Source organism: Loxodonta africana, chromosome 7, assembly GCF_030014295.1.
Source record: "Loxodonta africana isolate mLoxAfr1 chromosome 7, mLoxAfr1.hap2, whole genome shotgun sequence".
In the NCBI taxonomy this organism is placed as follows: Eukaryota; Metazoa; Chordata; class Mammalia; order Proboscidea; family Elephantidae; genus Loxodonta; species Loxodonta africana.
Genome location: NC_087348.1, coordinates 51074193 through 51096706, shown reverse-complemented (window position 1 = coordinate 51096706; position 22514 = coordinate 51074193). Strand labels below are relative to the sequence as shown.

The window sequence follows — 22514 nt, the reverse complement described above, 5'->3', positions numbered from 1 at the left end:
CTGGTCCCTTTAGATGTACCCTCTGGGGTGGGCCGCTGCCCTTAAGTTTCCTATTGTCTGTCATTTTGAAGATACCCGCCTGACCTTTCTCGACATTTGAGTTTGCGACCTCCGTTTCTAGGGGACCTCGACCACTCTAGTCTCCTTCCAGTCTCTCTTGTTGGTAACCAGACTCCAAGTTTTGGTAAGCGGGTTGAATTTGGTTTAGGAGCACCTTTTCGGGTGGGGTCGGGGGGTGGGGTATGAGATTCGGACTGTCACTTGGAAATTGAGGCGGGGCACCACCGCCTTCCTTTCAGTTCTGTTCGCCGGAACTGGAAGAAGACAGAGGGAATTTTATCATGAACATCTGTTGCATGAGAAAGAACTTCGTCTTCCCTTGAGCCCTCCAGTCACCAGCCCAGTTCGCCTGGGCCCGCCCCTCGCAGAGAGATCGCGGGGAGGGGCCCGAGTCGAAACCCGAGTCCCGCGCCCACCACCCCGGCTGGCGACGTGGCTGTGCGGCCCGGGCCTCCCCCCGCAGCCGGGCGGGCCAATGGGCGCGTGAGAGGGGGCCGCCTGAAGCGTTCCAGCCCGGGCCCGGGGCGCGCCCCTCCGCTTGGGCACGGGGCGGGCCCTGGCCGAGGGGCTGGACCATCCTCTCCCCCGCGCCGGCCGCAGCCCCGCCGCCGCCGGAGCCGCTCTCTGAGCCCCCATTTCGGAGCCTCCGCTGTCGCTGCTCGCCCCGCGCTTCCCTCCAGGCCGCCCTCTTCTCTGGACGATGGCGCGCGGCGGCCGCGGTCGCCGCCTGGAGCTCGCTCTGGGGCTGCTGCTGGCGCTGGCGCTGGCGCCCCGGGCGCTGCGAGCCAAGCCCACGGTGCGCAAGGAGCGCGTGGTGCGGCCCGACACGGAGCTGGGCGAGCGCCCGCCGGAGGACAACCAGAGCTTTCAGTATGACCATGAGGCCTTCCTGGGCAAGGAGGACTCCAAGACCTTCGATCAGCTCACTCCGAACGAAAGCCAGGAGAGGCTGGGGTGAGGCTGCGGCCCGGTCCGTCCGCTCTCGGGGGTGGTGCAGGTGCCCGCGGGGCCACCCGGGCGGGAGCCACGCGGGACGGGCGAGGCAAAGCGAAAGCGAAATCGGGCGCGCGGGTTCAGGGGCGGGGCTCGGCTGCGGGGCGCGGGCACAGTTGCCCTGGGGCCCAGGGTTCCCCGCGTGGGGATCGCCTGCCGGGGTGGCGAGAACGTGGCAGTCGTCGCGGGAGCTAGGGTGGCGAGGGCCCGCCCCCTCCCCTTGGTTGCATCAGAGGGGGAGGGGATAGAGTATACAAAAGAAGAGTTTGTCCGAAGTGGCTTTTTTGTGGCACGAGTTCTTCCCCGCCCTTGCAGTTTATCTCTTTTCCCCCTGTTCCCAGAGAGAGGAGCTTGAGACATTGCTAAGAAAGTCTCAAGAATGAACATAGTGGGTAAAAGATGAAGGGGGCAGGCGAGGGATTCCTGGCTGTGTCTCTGGGCCGGGGCCAGAGTGTTCTTGCTTTCTGCTTCATCGCCCTGTAAATCTGGTGTAGGGATATAAAACTCTGGTTGTTAAGAAGGGAAGAGCAGCTGGGGGTAGGGGATGGTGGTGGGATGGAAACCAGCCCCCTAGTTTCTGTCCCCAGCAGTTGTCTACGGAGGCACTCAGTCCTCTGGCAAGTGGTGCTGGGGGCCGAAAGCTGGAGGGTGGCTTGGTGGTGGCTTGTGAATTTCACTGTTGAAGGCAGTGAAGCAAACCAGGGAAACAAAATTTTGGTGTTTCTGGGCACCCTCCCAGGGTTCCCTGGGGAGACATGCAGGCACTGTGCAAACGCTTCTGGAAACCCTTCTCCAGAGGGATCAGCAGCCAGCCTGGCCCCAGTCAGAGGCCAGGCTGGGAAGGGTCCCAGCAGTCCTGCCCACTGGGCACCCGGCCTCTCTCAGAAGCCTGGTTCCGGCAGGTGAAGGATCATCCCGTCCTAGTACTTGAAAAAGAACACAGTCATCTCTGTACTGCTGGGGGTTCCCAAAGGTTAGGATGTGAGGATAAATTATACCTATTGTGTAGGTGCACTATCTGCCTGCTCATGATAAAAAGATCTTTGAACTTCAAAGTCACCTCCAAACAATCACCTTTTATTTTACAGAGCCGTACTTTCTCTTCTCGTTTGGGACTTAACAAAGGGGACCATTGATGAGTTCAGTCTATTGTATTGCTTTGTGGCACTTGGAGACTGATTTATTCTGGGGCCCTGAGTGGCAGCCATTTGCGTCCTTGTCACTGGAAGAGGAAGAGGGACAGAAGTTTTGGCATTTGGATTAGGGAACTCTGGTGTGCATCCCTATAGCTTCGAGTTTAATGCCTTCATCACAACGGATAGGCCTGGTGGTGAGAGCAGGTGCTGGAGACGTTTGATCCTTTTATGAGCACCTTAATGCCTTTCATTTATTCACGCACCAGGCATTTGTAAGGCTACTGTGTGCCAGGCACCACCCTGGCAGCAACAAAGATGAACCTCCTCATTCTCTAGGCCTCCAAATGTTTTATCATCGAATGCAGAGACAGATACACAACCGACAGCATACATGATTCCCGTGATGGTGGCAGATGAAAAGTACACTGAGCACGTCAGGGAGAAGGAGCCCTTAGCTTCAGGGTGAAGAGAGGGAAGGCAGTTGTGGGGTTGGGGGGGAGTGACACCTGATCAGAGCTTGAGCGTTGACTCAAAAGTTGTCAGGTGTACAAGCAGGGGAAGGCATTTCCAAAGAAGGAATAGCTCGATTATAAAGGTTTCGAAAGGTTTCGAAACCCGTTCTGGGAGATAAGAATTGTTGGAATAGTGATGGAGCAGGGAAGGAGAAATGGGTAGTGGGAGTAGAGAGGGAACCAAGGACAGAGCAGGAAGGACCTTGGTGAGGAGGCGATTAGGTATTATACTGTATGCGGTTAAAATGTCATATAATTGGTCGAAAGGGGAAGAGTGTGGACATGTCGTGGGGTTGGCAATCAGCGTCACAAAACGGTATGTGTGTTAATTGTTTAATGAGAAACTAATTTGCTCTGTAAACCTTCATCTAAAGTACAGTAATTAAACTAAAATGTCATATAATCCTAGCAACTCGTTGAGAAAGCCGAATTGGCAGTAGGGCAGAGAAAGTGCCTAAGGCACGGTTGGGAGACCAGAGGCTCAGGAGTGAGGTGGTCAGGGCCTGGCTGGTTCACATGGGGAAGAGAGGATGAGTTCCCAGACATGTGGGAGGTAGAACTGGTGGATCTTGCTCTCTACTGAGTGTGGGGGAGATGAGGTAGGGAGGAGTCGAGGGTGACTTCTGGGTCTCTGGCATTAGCCACTGGTTGGGTAATGGATGCGTGCTCACCTGTAAGGTAAATCTGGAATGGGGGGGTGGGGTGGATGATGGGTCTAGTTTTGAACATGGCTGAGCGTGAGAAACCGCCTCTCTGTGTACAGCTCGTATTCCAACAGTCCTCTCCAAGTCTAGACTTGGAAAGGAGGAGCATGGCCGGATTAGATGACTTTGTCATCAGTACGTGACTGTAGATTCTGAAAACGTTAACAGCTCTAAGCCCCCTGGATACAGTATGCCGGAAGATTGCAAAGCGGGGACCTATAGGTCTCACATGCCACAAGCGCGCCACACAGAATCCTAGAAAAAATAGCTGTGACTTACCACCATTTAAAATTTGCATGATTTCACAGACAGATCCCAATTTCTGGTTTCTCTTGACACCTATGGGCCTTTATTCCCCCGTGGCATTCATTGTCTGGAATGGGGCAGCCTTGTTTGGCAGCTGAGGCAAGGGATCTCCCAGTTGCCAGAGGCTCTGCCTGGAGGCTTTGCCCATTTCTGGTACCTGCTGAGTGTTTGTTGCGTTTTCCACCCACCGCTGATTGAGATTATTATCCTTAGTGAGAAAGCGCACATACACACCTTTATTCCTCACAATATTTGTGAAGTAGGTGTTTCTAGTTCCATTTAACAGATAGGGAACTGAGGCTTAGAGAGGTTGTCACTCGCCCAAGTTGTTAGCTGCCATCGAGTTGATTCCGATTCACGCTAGTCCCATGTGTGCAGGGTAGATCTGCTCCGTAGGGTTTTTGAGGCTGTGACCTTTTGGAAGCAAATGGCCAGGTCTTACTTCCGAGGTGTCCATAGGTAGGTTTGAACTGTCATCAACCTTTAGGTTAGTAGTCCAGCGCTTAACAACTTGTGCCACTGAGATCACACAGATAATAGGGACCAGAGCCAGGACTAGAATCAAGGTATTTTTATTACAGGGCTGGGCTTTACCTACCTCAGAGCTGCCTTTCCCAGTATCTCTCTCCCAAGATTTTTAAAGAGAGCAGTTAAGATCTTATTTATTCTGCCAACAAAAATTTAGCCCTGGTGGCATAGTGGTTAAGAGCTACAGCTGCTAACCAAAAGGTCGGCAGTTCAAGTCCATCAGCCACTCCCTGGAAACCCTATGGAGTAGTTCTGTGCTGTCTATAGGGTTGCTATGAGTCGGAATCAACTCGACGGCAGCGGTTTGTTTGTTTTGGTACTATATGTCAGACTGAGCCATGTCCTAGGTGTTTGGAACAGATCAGATGCTGTTCTTTCCACATGTTGTGCGTGTACAGTCTGTACAGTCTGATGTTGCCAGGTCTTTGCTAGTCTGGTGGAGGCACATAGTAGGTGGGCACAGTACTCCACATTATTAAAAGAATCCTGCAGTATCTGGCTGTGATTTCCTGGAGGGAAGCCTGAAGCGCTCAAGGTTTAATCTTTTAGTCTTGAGACCTGTTAAAATGTTATATGAAGGTATACTTTAAAGCTGCTGGCAACATTTACACCTGGAAAAAAAGGAGTCTGGGCTCCCCAGGTTCAGGCAGGGTATGAGAAGCCTGAAGGAGACAGAATATTGGGCAGTGGTTCCCAACCTATTTACCACCCAGAAGGTATTTGATTATTTGCTCCACCCCAGCACCCCCTCTCCCCCCTCAAAAAAACCCCACAGTAATAGGTGATTTTGTTCATTAGTCTGTTTATTCAGTGGTAATGAATTTGATTCTCATTTTTAATTAAAGATTAGTTGCCAATCAGAACTTCAGTTCACGTTAAGAATGTTTATCACTGAGTTAATAGAATTCCAGCACAAAGCAAAGAAACAATGCCATTATTCGCCTGTATAGCTTCAATAGAGGTAAATGGACTGCTTGGGTGTAACTTTTTTAAATCTTGGAAATAGCTTGTGGTTGTCTATGAAGGTCTCTAGAGGGATGATGCCCCCAGCTTGGGACCCTTTGGTCTAGAGATGGACAGTGATGAGTTCCTAGCCTGAAGTTTGCTCTGGATTGGGTCAACTTCGTGGAGTCTAGTGGGAAGTTGCTGGAAGCTGGGCCAGTTGTGGAGCAAGAGACACCAGTGGGCAGAGAGGTCTTTACCTAAGAGCAGGGGGTTGGGAGCTCCCGCAGCTGTGTGCTTGCTCTCTCTTTTTTTTTTTTGCCAACCACACCCTACCCCTGTGGGGTATTTTCATAAGCGCACTATGCTAACATTTTCTTTCTTTTTTTTTTAACAGCAAATACTAACAAAATACCTTGCAGAGGGAGGGTTCGGTTGGCAAAAAAATGTAGGATGTGCACATTATTTGCATGAAAATGTTAGGTTCCATGATGTCATCCCCCACATTCTGTGCTCTCTCCAACAAGATCTGATCTTTAAGATTCAAGTCTTTGAGTCCAAGGTGGTGGGATTTAAAAAGCAAACAAAAAAAAAACAGAACTCATGTTATCTTTAGGTTTATACAGGTAGTCCCCAGGTTTCAACCTCAAACTTATGGACAACTTCTGCTTGCCCTTTAATGTTATATAAATTTGCCCTCACTTTGCAACAATTGAACCAACCTCTACTGGCAACAAATCTTTCATCCCAATCACCTTCATTTGCTGCCTGCGCAGCTTTTAAACTATTGAAAAGGCTTTGAGTTTTGTCTGGCACTACAGTGAGGCTAAACAGAACCATATGCACCTGTTCCCACTTCCCTACAAATTCGACTTAAATACATAGTTAGGAACAGATCTCATTCATAACCCAGGGACTGCCTGTATAGCAGTGGCTTTTTTTGCATTGGACATTGAGCCAGAAGACAGGTTCTCACCCAGGTTGTACCAAATGCCAGCTGTATGCAGTGTCGGAAAAGCAACCTTAATTTCTCTGGGCCTCAGTTTCCACTATACTAAAATGAGGGAATTAGACTGTATCAGGGAAGGCTAATAGCTTTCACCTTATATATCAACTCTAATCAACGGGTAGTGTCCATCCCCAGAGCACTGTGTTGAGAAGGATTTTGAGGCCCCACGGGGGGTGGGACGGGGAGGGCATCAGCAGTGTGCACTGTAGAACCTCTGGTTGTGGGGAAGGTGGATCATCCTTGGAATGGATAAACTTTAAGATGTTTTCTAGTGCCATTAGGTAATCGGTTCTATTTTAATTATTCGTGCATTTTAGATTCTGCAGGTGTTTGATGTTTTGCTGGACCAGGGACACACAGCCTTGATAATAGCCTTGTGGGTTGTTTTTTATTAACTACAGGAAGATTGTTGATCGAATAGACAATGATGGGGATGGCTTTGTCACCACGGAGGAACTGAAAACCTGGATCAAGCGGGTGCAGAAACGATACATCTACGATAATGTCGCTAAAGTCTGGAAGGATTATGATCGGGACAAAGATGATAAAATTTCCTGGGAAGAATACAAACAAGCCACCTATGGTTACTACCTAGGTAGGTGGTGCTCAGGAGTGATTACACAGCTGGGGCTGGGCAACAGACTTCTTGCAGGAGGCACTCTACTTTCTTATCATAGCTACTCCCTTGTGGGGGGATGTCACAACCTCCTAAGTAGAGCCTGCTTGTGTAACACCCTTCTCTGCTTATTGAGGATGTACTGTTTGCTTACTCTTGAGTGAAGTCCTAGTGGTAGTGGGGGGTGGGAGGTGGTCAAGGGACTAATAAAAGATGCCTTAGACTTGATCACTGCTCTTCTTGAGCTCACCGTCTTTGAGGCACCCACAGAGAACAAAGCCGAAAGGAAACATTTTGTGATAGTTTCAAAATAGTTTCAGAGTTTCAGATAGCAGGAACTGAGGGGGGTGAAGCAGTCAGAGAAGGCTTCCTAGTAGTGGGTGATTTGGGAGTTGGGCCTTGAAAAATGGATTTATATTTGGAGAGAAAAAGACAAGTTGGGAAGGCGGGTCTGTTGGCGGGGCAGAGGTGCAGCAATACACTCAGTAATGGGCGGGGTTTGGATATAAGACAAACCAGACTGGGAGATGATGGAGGGGTGTGGGACAAAGAGGCACAGAGTACAAACCTGTTAGGTATACAGTAGAGACAGTGAGGAGACAGGCCTGAGGAGAACCAAAGACACATATACACACACATGCATACACACAGATTCATATACACACACGGCCAGGCTAAAGCAGATCTTGAAAGCCAGGCAGAGGCATTTAGACAAGATGCCGTGGGCTGTGGATACCAGCCTCATGATGAAAGCAGAATTTTGGAAAGAGAAGCATGGCATTGGTGTTTTCTAAAGCCTGTACTCTTAACCGCTTGCTGTAATGCCCCTAATCAACCATTAGGGCCTGGATTATGGAATGGCATGAGGGAAAAGATACTGAGGCAATCTGAAGTAAAATGTTTCAAAGAACTTGGTATGTCAGGGCCTTTTGTCCTGTGTGTACCACATGGACACAAAGGAAGCATAATTTGGAAGGAAATGCCTTCCTTGGTAACAGTTTAAACTTCTGTTTGCATCCTGCAGGAAACCCTGCAGAGTTTCACGATAGTTCAGATCATCACACCTTCAAGAAGATGCTGCCACGTGACGAGAGAAGGTTCAAGGCGGCAGACCTGGATGGTGACCAGACAGCCACTCGGGAGGAGTTCACGGCCTTTCTGCACCCTGAGGAGTTTGAGCATATGAAGGAAATTGTGGTTTTGGTAAGATAGATGAAGAGCCTGAGCTGGGACAGGACCAGGGAGAAAGCTGCACCAAAATTTTGTTCCTTCTTTCAAAGAGATAATGTTTTTCAGTCTGAGGAGAACTGGAGGACTCCAGAACAGAATGCATTGGAATACCTGTTTATCCAGTAAATTGGTCAGGGCAGGCTAACTACTGTAACAAATAGCCCCCAGTCCTAACCATCAAACACAATAAAAGCTTCTTTTTTGCTTATTCATAGTTTAATGCAGAAGTTCTCAGTCAGGTGGATCTCCTGGGCAGTTCTCCTCCAAACGCTAATTCAGTACCCAGGCTACGTCCATCCTGTGCTCCGCCATTTTGTGGCTTCAAGGTCATCCTGGCAACAATCATCTGACAAAAGGACAGAGAGGGAATAAGGAGAAGGCACAGTCTGTCCTAACTGTTATGGCTAGGAAATGAGATACCCTTCCATTTACATTCCACTGGCCCTAGCTAGATATGAGGAAGCTGGGAAATATTTTCGGGATATGTGCATAGGAAGAGCGTATGGGTTTAGTGAGCAACTAGCTAGTCTCTGCCCCGTTTTTTAGCTTTAAAAGGACTAGAAAAAGACTGAAATGGAATTCATTGGGTTGTTAAAATGGAAGCTTAAAAGCAAAATTGTTAAAATGGAAGCTTAAAGCAAAAACTACAGCTGGAAAGGATGCCATTCCTGGGCCTGGGTCTTCAGCGGTGAATAACGGATCAGACTCTAGACTTTTGAGAGACGGCACTGCTTGAGAGGCATCTGAGTGCAGTTGTTTTCCACACTGTTGTGTTGGGTCCCAAATCTCTTTGTTTTCCACAAGAGTAAAATCAATGCCATCACTTGTTCCCTGGGCAGATACCCCAAGCCAGTTCCAACTGCTTCAGTGTTGGAAACAGCTGGCTAAAGCTTTTGGTTATTGTCACCTCTGGACTATTTTAGTCATCCGGTTGGTGGATGGGTCTACTGTTGCCTCATCCTTGGTCCTCATGACCAACATGACCCCAGAGACTGGGCAGTGGCTCCAGGAGCAAGTTCTGCTTTCCACCAAATGTCCATGTAGTGGTAAGTAATTTGGCAGAGAAGGATAAAGATGGGGTATTATCCACAAGTAGATCAGGTGCTTTCTGTATCTGCCACTGCTCTTGGGTTGGTATCTTCTTTGATCCAGGATGCCTTTGAGTTGGTGTGACAATGGACAGTAAACTCATTTAATTACTGAGCCTAGCAAAAAACCTAATTAAGAAGTCAGATGTACTAAATGTACTGCATGCTACCTTAAAAAGTCAGATGTGCTTTCATTTTTTGTCCACCGTTTCATATTTTTCTGACACCAACTTAGTGTTAATAGTCTTAAAATGTAACACAAATGGATTTTTGTGATTATCTCATCTAGTGGTTCTCAAGCTAAGTTCCTCAGCAGGTACCCCAGGGGTTGTTTTGACTGGACGGTGGAGATGGTTGGCTTGGCAGGGCTTTCTGAAACGATCAGAGCAACTCTGGGTTTATTGAGTACATTTTCATTTAAAGAGAGAGTCCTGTTAAAGTTGTGGGGTAGGGGACTAGTCACCTAAACCACTACCTATTTTTTACAGATAACAAATGCCCAGGAAGATAAAGAGACAAGTCAGAAATCATCTAACATTCAGCCATAAGAGTTGGACAAAGGAAGATGATAGTTAGAATTCTCAGATTCCCTTAGGGCACATGGACATCTTGCATTGTGTTTTCTCCTTTCCTTCCTAGGAAACTCTGGAGGACATCGACAAGAATGGGGATGGGTTCGTGGATCAGGATGAGTATATTGGTGAGTGCTGATCTAGAGTCTTGCCCAGCTGCCCCCACTAGGCAGCATTCCTCTGCCCACATGCCTGGCTACTTTCCCCAGGTGTCTCTTAGCAACAGCTGCAAGTCAGTAGGTCTCACTCCTATGGTCTCCCAGTGGGGAGAGCCTTCCAGCCTGATTTGTCATGCCAGCCCTAGTGGTGCAGTATCAGGGACGCACTGTTAGACCTCAGTCAGTGGAGAAGAGATGAAAAGGCTGGCCCTACCACTGGGTTGACCAGCAGTGGCACCAGGGCTCTGCTAGGTGCCCTTCATCACATTGCTCAGCTTTTCCTTTGTAAAATGGGATTGGAGATCCTGTAAGTTTACAGTAAGGCCAGAGCAGACAGTCTCAGGGGAAAGACTAAAAAGAATGTGGGTCAGCAGTGCCTGGAAGCTCTGAGTAAATGCAGCTGTGATCAATGGAACTGTTTATAGCCCCCAGCGGAGCTCTCTGCAGAAAGGAATTCCTTCTTAGAGCAGTAAATCCTTTTGCAGAGTACACAGTTACCCCATAATATAGCCATTTGTAACTCTGGTTTTGGGATCCTTTGGTTGGGAGTACCGTACCTGGCATTTTGTCCTGAAGGTCTCCTCTTAAGCAACATTAAGGAGTTACAGTTTCAAGGATGTGAGCACCGACTGAATGAAACTCAAATTAACACAATTTGGTTGGAACTCACCATTCCTGATTATAGCCTTCCCCAGTAGCTCAGCAGCTCTCCAAGCATGAAGGACTGGAGCAGGCAACAAGGAAATTTCCATTTGATCATTATCAGCTGTGACTTCAGTGCTTACCATATGGCTCCAACTGCAGACTGCATTCTCAGTTCTTTTCCCAAGTCTCCATAAAGTTGTTCTTGTTAGTTGCCATTGAGTTGGCTGTGACTCATGGCAACCTTATGTATAACACATTGAAACACTGCCCAGTACTTGGCTATCTTCGTGATCATCGGTTTGTTTGAGACCATTGTTTTAGTGATTGAGTCAATCTATCTCTTTGAGGGTCTCCCTTGCCTTCACTGACCCTCTACTTTACCAAACGTGATATTCTTTTCTAGAGATTGGCCTTTCCTGATGACATGTCCAAAGTAAGCCAGCCAGAGTCTCACCATGCTTGCTTCTAAAGAGCATTCTGGTTGTATTTCTTCTAAGACTGATTTGTTTGTTCTTCTAGAAGTCCACAGTATATTCAGTATTCTTTGCCAACATCATAGTAAAAGCTGAAAAATCATTTGATATGGGTGTTGACCTATGAAAGAGGGATAGGATATTTATAATTTTTGTACACATATTTAATAGAGACAATTACATTTAAGTGTAAAACCAGAGCCCAAGCTCCCAATCGGTGTCTGGTTCTATGGTTGTATTATTTTGCCACCCGTACACAGAAACAAGTGCCTTTAGTAATGAAGAGTGAAGTTTGTTCTAATCATTAGAAATTATGTTTGATCCTAAGAGCCCAACGCCGTTCCCTGTCTGCCTGTGATAACAGACAGCTAACTCTCTCCACAGTAATTAAAGTGCTCTTGGTGGCACTACCTTTGTAGGATAACAAATACTGACAGCTCCCTTGTCAGTGCAATTCACGAGAGCCTTCCTCTCGCCTGGTGCACGTGAAAGGGAAGCGTTCAGAGCCTCGGATGTCTCGCCTTGACAGTGGTGATGGGATGAAGACCGACAGAAAAAGCTGACTGATTAAAACAAACAGTGAAGCACTTTTGATTAAAACTGTGCTCTTCATGGCCCTCCTGAACTCTGCACTGAAACGGCGCAAAGTCGAGGGCACAACTCTTTGTGTGGTTTTGCCAAAAAGAAGCACTCCATTGTTGGCACTGGACAGAGGGGGAGGTGGGGGCATGGTGCTTGACAATCTAATTCTGAGTAAGTTGCAGTCAGAGCGAGCTAATGTATTGACTTGTCCAGCATGTGAGTTTTCATTTATGCAGGTGCCTTCTCAGGTGGGGATAGATGGTAGTGTGGTATAGTGGGAAGGGCACAGGAATTAGGAGTCCTGGCTTCTCTGCCTACTAGCTGTGTGATCCTGGAAGAGTCAGATACCCTAAGCCTCAGTGTCTTCATCTGTAAAATGGAGATAAATAACACCTTGCCCTGAAGGATCAGATGAAGGTCGAATTAGCTATATATGTACAGCTTCTTCTCAAACTGCAACCCTCTGGTGTGGGTCTACTGCGGGCTGAACCAAGGGTCTTGCCTCTTTTTCCTCCATTCACTCCTTTCTTCCTCTGCCACCAGACATTTTCAGCTGTGCATCCATTAAAGAGAAGCTGCCCACAAGGTATCTCTCTCTTCCAAGAACTAGTGAAGAAGCAAACAAAGGATAAACATTGCCTTTTTTTCCTTTCTCTGCCATTTTATAAATGGGGATAACGATTATCTTACAGGAATGTTGTAAGGATCAAATAAAATATATGTGAAAGCTCTTTGGAAATGATATAAGCAGCAGTAGTAATAAGCACAGTGGTTATGACTATGTGTTGGAAGCAGAGTGCCCATGTTCCCAGGCAGGCTAGAGCTCATTTTGGCTGTGGGTCTTTGGGCAAGTTTATGCCTCAGTGCTTTTATCTATAAAGTGGGAATAATAACAGCACCTACTCTACAGGAATGTTGTGAAAAGCGTATGAAAAAAAATTTATGTAAAGCACCTTGGACACTATCTGTACCATAGAAAGTGGCCAATGTTGGTCATTATTGGCTTTAACCTACACCCAGTGCTGTTTGGTTTTAGAAAGGTTTCACATTAAGCATTTCATTTGATCTTTGTAGTAACCCTGTGATTTATAATTATCTCCATTTTATAGATGAGAAAACTGAAGGCCCAGTTACTGAACTAAGTAACTTAATCACAATTGCAGAACAGAGTTAAGAGACAGGATTTATCTCCTGGCTCCTACACTCAGTTCTTTCTATTCCACCAAGGGGCCTTCACAGTGGATAGATCATGGCATTATTTTCCCCGAGAAACTGCCCACTAGCTGTTTAGGTTAGGTCTGTTGATTGGTTGGCACCCTTCCAGAACCCCAGGAGATCAAGTTTTCTCTGCCTTTTACCTTCCCACTTGTCTTTGTAACCAGAGCATAACCTTCCCTTCCAGCTGATATGTTTTCCCATGAGGACAATGGCCCAGAGCCAGACTGGGTTTTGTCAGAACGGGAGCAGTTTAATGAATTCCGAGATCTGAACAAGGATGGAAAGTTGGACAAAGATGAGATTCGCCATTGGATCCTTCCTCAAGATTATGACCATGCGCAGGCCGAGGCCAGGCACTTGGTGTATGAATCGGACAAAAACAAGGTATTTGACATTATTCTGGAATTGTTCGTTGAAGGGAGACAGTATACATAAGATTGGTTTTGTTTGCTTCTTTGGTGATAGCATGGGTCTGCCTAGCCCTGTCCTTGTCGCCTTTTCTCATTCTTGCTTTACAGAAGAAACCTGTAAACTTGACCTGGTGATAACCCACAGTGAGCTCATGAGGCCCAGACATTCCCAGATAGTCTCCTATGAGCCACAAGATTTAACATAAAGTCACACATCCCAGGACTGAAAAACCAGTAACTTTGTTTGATGTGGGCAAGGACATGGATTTAAGAAGTATACCTTGTGTTGCCTTACTATGAGCTTATTCATCCATTGGTTCAGCCAGTGGATATTTATCGAACGCCTGTGATGTGTTAGGTACACGGAAGCGCACTGAGTTAAAGCCAAGATATCCTTGGGCAAGCTCACACTCTGTTTGATGTGTTTTCTAGATAGGCATATTTGCGAGTAAGTCCAGGCCTAGTGATATGCTTTGAAAAGGTCACAGCCTTGAAAACTATGTAGCAGTTCTGCTCTGCCCACATGCAGTTGCCATGAATCAGAGCCGACTTGATGACAGTTAACAACTAATATTTCAGATTCTTCTGGGAAGATGTCTAGCTCTTCAGTATTCATTGATAAATTTCCAAAAAATTAAAATAATATTTAGAAAGAAGTCTTGCCTCTTCCTACTTTGATCACCACTCCAAACTCTCAAGAGACAGGTTATCCAGTTAGGTCATAAAGGGGAAGTGTAATTCTCTGGACCTGTTTTGAGAATGCGAGCACTACTTTTAGACATAAACGGATCGTACTTCTGCATTATTCAAGGACTTACTGATGTATTTTAGCACGTCTTTTATAGCAGGAGGCTGTTCTAGTTTGGGTTTTGAAGGGCAGGTAATGGTAAAAGAGGGCAGTACCTAGCAGTTGCTTCGTTGTTAAATGCAGTGCTTAAAATGTTGCCAATCAGTGAAATAACATGAACTTCACGCTGAGCTATTACTCATAGTTATAAGAGCTTCTGTTACACACCTCTTCCCTCTCTCCTACAGGATGAGAAGCTAACGAAAGAGGAGATACTGGAGAACTGGAACATGTTTGTTGGAAGCCAAGCTACCAATTATGGGGAAGATCTCACAAAAAATCATGATGAACTTTGATACACACTCATCATAGCATGGCAGACTGTTGTTGGCCTTCTTACTGTCTTGGATGGTTGCTGCAATTGTCTAATTAACACCAGTTGTGTCTCAAAAAAAGAAAAAACAATTTTATTACCTCGGATTGGGGTAAAAATTGTTTTTCTCTCAAGTATTTACTGGAAAATAGTCATCGCTATTCTTTCAGTAAAGTTTTTTTCTCAAAATGCATTAAAAATCTTGCAATTCTCTGTGGGAATACATTGCTAAAACATGATCATTTTCAGGTTTTTTCCATGAAGTTTAAACTACAAGGAACTAAAACTTGAAAAAGCCCTGTTACTCAGAAGCTGGGTGGGTGGGGGTGGGAGGGGGCATTATATGGAATGACTGATACGTATTTTAATTGCCAGTGTTTTTACATTTGCCACTGTTAAATAGTTGGTGAGGGAGGGGAAATTCTGGTTTTCTAGGTAGGCTTCTTTCAGAGCAAGTCTGTAATTTCAGATTCTTCCATTTTTGAGTTTGTACTCTGAGCTGTTACTGTAAATGGCATATAAAACCTCTGCATTTTCCCACATGGACCTGCTAATGTGCACAACAAACCTATATCTTTTTTGTTTTTTACAATAAGAAGCAATCAAGAAAGATAATGTGAAAAAGAAATGAATTTTAGAGATAGAGAAAAGATGAATGTCAGATATTTGAAGAACCATAGGAAAACGGCAAACACTTTAAATATACTTGAGAAAATGTTCTTGACATGTCAGTGAGGGAGCTGGAGATCTTGTCTTTGGTCACCTGTTGGAATGAGGCTGTGGGGCACTAGCATAATGGCAGCCTCGTGGATTGCTGGAAGTGGCCCATCCTAATCTAGGGGAATCCACAGCCGTCAGACTTGCGTCCAGGACAGTTTACATTGTGGCATAAGGAGAAGGTGATGTTCCAAGCCAGTGACTGGTAGAAATCTCACCGTTTAAGTAGGAAGTGAATGAAATAAAGTATCCTATCCAGGATTTTCTACTGTGTGCTGTGGTGTTTGACTTCACGTATACTATTCTTGACATCATTATTCTTAAAGAATTAAACACAGGGATGGAATTACATGAGTAAGATAATAAAGGTTCTGCTTTTAAAGACCAGTTACTAGACTGTTCAATAAACCCATTTTATCTAATTTAGTAAATATATATATATATATATACATATATACATATATATATATATATACTTCCTTCCTTCTCTATTGGCAGTTCGAATCCACCAGGCACTCCTTGGCAACTCTATAGCACAGTTCTACTCTGTCCTATAGGGTTGGTATAAGTTGGAATCCACTCGACGGCAGTGGGTTTTTTGTTTTTTTGGTTTTTTTTGGCGGGGCGGGGGGTCCTTCCCTGTGCTAGTTATGGAATCTGCAGTTTCTTTTCATTGTAAGATCTTTCTGAGACAAGTTTCAGGTGGAAGAAAGTCCAGACTTCTCACCAGGGCCTACAAGTCCCTATAGGATATGGTCCCAACCTACCTTGTCAACACTATCTCCTTACTGTTTTCTCTCTTACCTCCCATATTCTAATGCCACTTTCTTTCTGATCCTCAAACATACCATCTTAGTTTGCTAATGCTGCTGCTGGAAAAAAAAAAAAAAAAAACCCACAAGTGGGTGACTTTAACGAATAGAAATTTATTTTCCCACAGTTCAGGCGGCTAGAAGTCCAGATCCAGGGAATGGCTCTAGGGGTCAGGCCCCTCTGTCTATTTCAGCATCTAGTAGCGACCGATAATCCTTGGCTTTTTGTAGTTGCATCTGTCATGTGTGTCTGTCTTCACATAGTGTCTTCTCCCTGTGTGTGGGCTTGTGTACCTATTCTGCTCTCTTTATACCATTCAGATATGATTAGGTTTTGGACCCACCCTACTCTGGCATTTCATTAATATAAAAGACAACCTCTGTTTCCAAACGGTCATACTTACAGGTATAAAGGCTAGGACCTCACCATAGGTTTTTGGGAAACACAATTTAATCTATGACACTGAGTTCATTCCTAGGTTGGGCCCTTTGGACTTGCTGTCCCCTTGGACTCAGAAAGAACATCGAACTCCCCACATCCTTGAATGTGAGGTAACTCAAATCTTACCCCCAGACCCCACTATATAAAGTAGTCCCTACTCCAGTCCCTATCTTAGTTCCCTATTTTATTTTCTTGGTATGTATTGCCATTTGTATTTTGTTTCCTAGGGGTACCATAACAAATTCACACAGTGGGTGACTTAGAGCAGATACTGATTCTCTTAACTTCTTGGGGGCCAGAATGCTGAAATGAAGGTGCCAGCAAGACCACCCGACTACCCAACCTCCGAAGACTCTAGGAAAGTACCCTCCCTTGCCTCCAGCTTCTGATGGCTCCAGGTACTCCTTGGCTTGTGACTTCATAACTCTAATCCTCCATCTTCACGTGGTCTCCTTTCTGTATGTCTCCTCTGTGTTTCTAAGGACACCCACCTGTCACTGGATTTAGGGTCCACCTGGTTAGTCCACGATGATCTCATCTCAGGATCCTTAATCACATCTGCAAAGACCCTTTTTCCAAACGAGTCTGCATTCATAAGTTCTGGGGGTTAGGATGGGAACACATCTTTTTGGGGGATCAGCACCCAACCTCCTACACCATTTGATGTTATGTGGTTTGTATATTGCTTGTCTCCTGCTAGAACATAAGGTCTTATTTACTGCAGTTTTCCAGTAGAAGGAAACCCTGGTAGCATAGTGGCTAAGTGCTACAGCTGCTAACCAAAAGGCTGGCAGCTCAGATCCACCAGGTGCTCCTTGGAAACTCTATGGGCCAGTTCTACTCTGTCCTATAGGGCCAATCACTGTGAGTCAGAGTTGACTCCATGGCAATGGGTTTGGTTTTTTTTTTTTTTTTTTGGTCCCAGTAAAAGAGGAGAATCTAGCATGTCATAAGTACTCAGTAATTATTTGCTAAATGAACAAAAGAAAGGTTGGTAGCTTTAATTGAAGCTTTTCCAGGGGAGGGGGCAGGGGAAGGCAGTCTATGAAAAATACCTAATAGCTGATATTTGCTGAGTGGGAAGCTAAGTAATTAGTCCCCAGATTCCACAGTAATTCAATGGAAGGGCCTGAACTCAAACCCAGGTGTGCCTGGCTCTAAAATCTCTGTGGTTGGCACTGCATCTCCTTCTTGCTCCAAGTCTCTGAATCTGATACATGTTCTTTGTATTTCTTGCTCTCCCACGGCATATGATTATGTGGTCAAGAAATGAGAACGGCTGCTTTTACCTAGAGTTAGACTGACATCCTTTTTTTTTTTTTTTAAGCAATGAAAACCTATGTTTAAAAAGAATGACGAAATAATGTTGTGTAACCTAATTATAAGCATAACACTTTCAAAAGGTGCTAACATTATTTTCCCCTCAAATGGGAGCGCTGGTTGATGTATTAAGTTGTACATAGTAAGATGTTAAATGTATTTTGAGCACAAAGTTTTTCCTTTCAAGTCAGTGCACATAAGAAGAGTAATCTTCAAAGAGAGGAGAGCTTCTGGGGTTGAATTTAACACTATTTAAGGAAAGGAAACCTTCGCTAGGGGACATAACTGTTAACATGGTGATTTGTAAAGCCTTAGATTTCTAATAGGCTCTGACTGTTTCAAGGAAAACATATTTTGTTTCTAGGTAACATTTCAAGTCTGATTATGAACAAATGTTACAAAATTGATTTGTAATGGGAAATACTGTAATGTCACAAGGCATTATTTATATGATTAATGTGACTGAAAGCATTAATTGCTAGGAGCCATAAACTGTCCAAGCAAAACACGCACACACGTTCTGTACCTCTTGTCTCTTGCTATAGGTTTTCGTAATGAACTCAAGTATAACAAAACTGTGGCAAGAAAATCTGCAATACCTGAAGGTGCTTTTTCACCTGCTTGGGTTAGTGCAGCTGTTCCCTTGTTAGCAAAGTCCTGGGTCACATCTGCTCAGAAGTGCCCAGCAAACAGTAGCTACACGTCTATGCATTAGCAGCTCAGCTGAAACGTCTTGTGGAGCGCAACAGTGAATGGCTGACTAGGGTTTTCATTGTGTTTTAAGGCTCTATAGATTTACTCTGTCACCTTTATAGTAAAATCCTGGCTCCCTCCAAGAACAAGCAACTGAGTAGTCTTATTGATAGTGCTGCAATTTCCCACTAAAACCAATGAGTGCCCTACTGTTCACTGCTTTGACTCACACTCAAGCGTTAACACAAGCAGTGGAAAGACACTGTCATCAGTACTTAAATTCAAGAGATTTGCATGAACTTGGGGCATTTTCCAAAGAATCTATCCCCTCTCTCCACTCTCGTCTGTCCCAAGGTCCTTGGCTGGACACAGGCTATTGTTAACTGCCATCGAGTTAGCCCCCAACTCCTGGCAGCCGCATGCACAATGGAACAAAACGCTGCCCTGTCCTGCACCATCCCTATGATTGGTTGCAGATCAGACTGTTGTGAGCCAAAGGGTTTTCATTGGCTTATTTTTGGAAGATTGCCAGGCCTTTCTTCCTAGTCTGTCTTGGTCTGGAACCTCCGCTGAACCCGTTCACCATCATAAGCAACACGTAAGCCGCCACTGACAGATGGGTGGGGGCTGTGCATGAGGTGCGTCTGCTGGGAATGGAACCTGGGTCTCCTGCCTGGAAAGTGAGAATTCCATACTGAACCACCAATGCCCCTGGCAGACAAACAGTACCCTAAGTATAATGCATTCCACTATCCCATGTGCTTTAAGTACCTCTATATTTTTTTCATACAAAATAGAAAAAACTATATGATTCCCCAAAGAAGCACCTGAAAGAAAATGAATATATGGGTTACTTTCCTGACATGGAATATGGCTGTGCAGTGGGTGCACGTAAGTATTGCATTTCGTCTGGGATAAATACTAATAGCTGTGTACCAGGCACTGTGCCAAGTACTATACATACACTTCTCATTTAACCCTCAAGTTCCTGTGAGGCTGGTACTTGTAACAAGGAAGATAACTGGGCTATGCTGAGGTAACAAACAACCCCATCTCAGTGGTACAAAAAACAGCAAAGTCCACCGTGATCCTGGGCAATTGTCCATGACAGCTATGGTAGCTCAGCAGTGCATCTCCCTCCCTACCCACATCCACTGGAGAGTTAAGGAAGGCATTCAAAGGCTGCTCTTGAAAATGATTCTTGTCACCCCCGCTCACGTTCATTGGTCAAAGCAAGTCACACGGCCACATCTAACTTCAAGGGACAGAGAAGTGTGATCCTACTGTTACACAGAGGGTGTGTGCTGAAACACTGGTGAACAGTGCTCTTGTTTACCACAGCACTGTTTTCTCCATTTTAGAGACAGGGAGCTAAGAGGGTAAATTATGCTCGAAGTCATAAAGCCCATACAGTAAGTGCCTATGTAATCGATTGTCTGGACCAGGACACCTTTGCCAGTGAAAGGGGGCACCTCCCTAAATCCTGGGCAAGCTGCCCTGACCATTTCAGAATGTACAAAGAGCCACTGTGGTGCTCCTCCCATGGGCCAAAGGGTTTTGCCCACTCAGATTACACTCCAAGTCCCCAAAGGACCCGAGAATGCCCTGCCTAAATGACACCAAGCCTCTCCCACAGCTTGTGCGAGATGCATCTTCTAAAGGGCAGGTGTGCACACTCCTAGGGCTAAAGAGTGGCCAAGGAGCAGTTGTACAGGCCAAAGCATGGTTTGAACATGTAGGCTGGGGTGTCCACACCCAAGTATATGGAGCCTGTTGGTAGGAAAGAAAATGGAGTGGCCCATGGACCTCTATTTGTACTCACACCCTGTGAAGCCCACAGTGGGTCAGCCATGATGCTGACACCATCTGCACAACTGTAGGTGAACGGGGATGTGAGGTTCCTCTACTTAGAAATGGCAGATTCAGGACTCTCTCTAACGATGCAACCCACCCTCTTAATTGCCCTGCTACATTGCTTCTAATTTAAGAGCCTCTTGGTGAAACCACCGCTACCATCTCCACAATTGAATAAATTGGTGGCAAAACATGGGGTAATTTGAACATTCAAGACCACTGGTATGAAATGCAGAGCTTGTGGTAGGGAAAGACTCGGGCTTAAACACCTGGCTGGATTCCCATTCTAGCCCTGCCACTCAGGAGTTCTGTGATCTTGGGCAGGCCACTTCCCTCCTGAAGAGCCTGTTCTGATTGTACAATGGAGACAATGAGAGTAATAATGAGACTAATGATACCCATTTCTCAGAGCAGGATTAGGTGAGCTAAGCGTATGGGCAAGAACTGTGAGGACTGAAAAGGGCCATACTGCTAAGATATTGGAGATAAAGAAGGATACATGCTGTAGAAAGCATGTCCAGTTTGTTTATAGCCAGGGAATGGTGCTCCTTTCAAGGAAGTAGACTGCCTCCCATGGTAATATGTCTTCCTGATTTCTGATGCTGGCATGGATTGGAGATGCAATATTAGTGTGGAGGTTGACAGCATAGGCTTTGGAGTCAGACAGACTCACTAGCTGAATGACTTTTGGCCAATAATTCCCACTTCATTTTCCTCTTCTGTAAAACGAGGGTAGTAGTATGTCCCTCATTGGGTTAATGGAAGGATTCAGTAAGATAATGTGTAAAGCGCTTAGCCCAGGGCCTGATGCAAGGAGATGCTTGATCAATGGAGACTGTATAAAAGTATGTGACTCTGTATGTGACACTGTATAAAAACTTTGAAGGACCTGACAGTTAAGGGCAAAAATACATATGCTTGAGAATCAAAATAAATCATTTAAAGAATAATCTAAACTTTATTTTATGGGCTCTGCAATTCCATGTAGAGATGATTCACACTGAAGCTGGGTTCATCAGCCTCAGGAGGCCCCCCTTGAAGTCTTCTGGGAGGGCCGTTGGCTTGCCGGTGGCTGGGCTCACAAAGACATGGACTGAAGACCCAGTCGTACAGGCCAAAGCATCAAACTGCGCCAGCTTGGGGTGGCCAAAGAAAAAGCCATCACTGAGGTCACGGTGATCTACTGAAGGTGGCTCCTTGGGGGGCTTTGGTGGAAACAGAGCAAGTCGGTACTGCACGCTGGTCTGGCCTACTTTCTCCACAGCCAAGGCAGCCACTGGGATCTGAGGAAAGCCGATGGGTGTGTGGAAAGTGCACTGATTGGTCACCATGAACCCCACCAAAGGGGACGTCAGCAAGCCGGTTTTCAGGCCACAGTACCTGAAAGGTTAAATCACAATTCATATTCCAGGCTGCTATGATCTTCCTCCCAGCCTGAAGGCAGTGTGTTTAGGTGGTAGAGGGCTGTAGCCCCAAAGGGCCTCAAATCACATCCCAGCTCTACCACTTGCCAGCTGAGTTATTTTGGGCAAGTTACTTAACTTCCCTGAACCTCAGTTTCCACAACAATATAATGTTCATAACAACTGCACTTACCTCACAGGCTGACTGTGAGAACTAAATGATGAATGTCATTAATGCATGTCATTTATATATACCATGTGTCATTTAATATATTGAGTTACTAGACACAGCAAACATTAAACATCAGCTAGTGTTTTTTAGTGTTAGTATTATATGTCCATCTTGTTCTTGCTTCTCATGGTGAAAAGCCAGGTACTTCTGTGTCAAATGAGAGAGAAAACTCATTTATTACAGATACTTATTGTGTCTGTATGAGTTGGACTTAACTCCACGGCAACGGGTCTAACGGTTTATTGTGTCTCTTATCTCTGCTACTCAGTTGTAATCTCTTCAAGGACAGGGACTGTGTCTTGTTCATTTGTTAAGTTTGTTGAATAGAAATGAGGTGGTACTTGAGATAAAACTTGGTGGTTGAACAAAATCTGGGAATAAAAGCATCATATCAAGTTGCAGCCCGCCATCTTCACCCAAAAGAAGTCAACTTATGATTTAAACATTTTAATAGCATTGCCTTCTTTTCCTGAGAAAATTAACATTGAATGTGAGAATTCACCATAAGGAAACAATTATGGGTTTTGCAAAGGTGGGACTACACAGTTGTTCACTGAAGCACTGTTCATGGGAGGGGAAGCAGAAACAGGTTCTGAGTCTCTGCCTGGCGCACCATGAATGCCTTGTGGCCAGCTGCTCTTGCAGTCCACCAATGTCATCGTGACATCAGGTAGGCTCATTTTCTGATATGGAAAGATG

The 22514-nt window shown here is 45.6% G+C and overlaps 2 protein-coding genes across 2 annotated transcripts in view; one reads left to right on the top strand and one right to left on the bottom strand.

Annotated features, from left to right (window-relative positions):
• Positions 1-639: 639 nt before the first annotated feature.
• Positions 640-15320, top strand: RCN1 (reticulocalbin 1). Its single transcript, XM_064288325.1, has 6 exons — positions 640-1014; positions 6592-6785; positions 7831-8009; positions 9764-9824; positions 12957-13156; positions 14218-15320. Exons 1-6 carry the CDS (start codon positions 761-763, stop codon positions 14323-14325), a joined length of 996 nt encoding a protein of 331 aa, XP_064144395.1. The 5' UTR covers positions 640-760; the 3' UTR covers positions 14326-15320.
• A 4737-nt stretch (positions 15321-20057) lies between these two features.
• Positions 20058-22514, bottom strand: part of LOC104846095 (uncharacterized) — a 202617-nt gene continuing 200160 nt past the window's right edge. Inside the window, exon 3 of the mRNA XM_010592297.3 lies at positions 20058-21560. Within this exon, the coding sequence (XP_010590599.1) occupies positions 21176-21560 (385 nt within the window). The 3' untranslated portion in view covers positions 20058-21175. The remainder of the gene's footprint in view (positions 21561-22514) is intronic.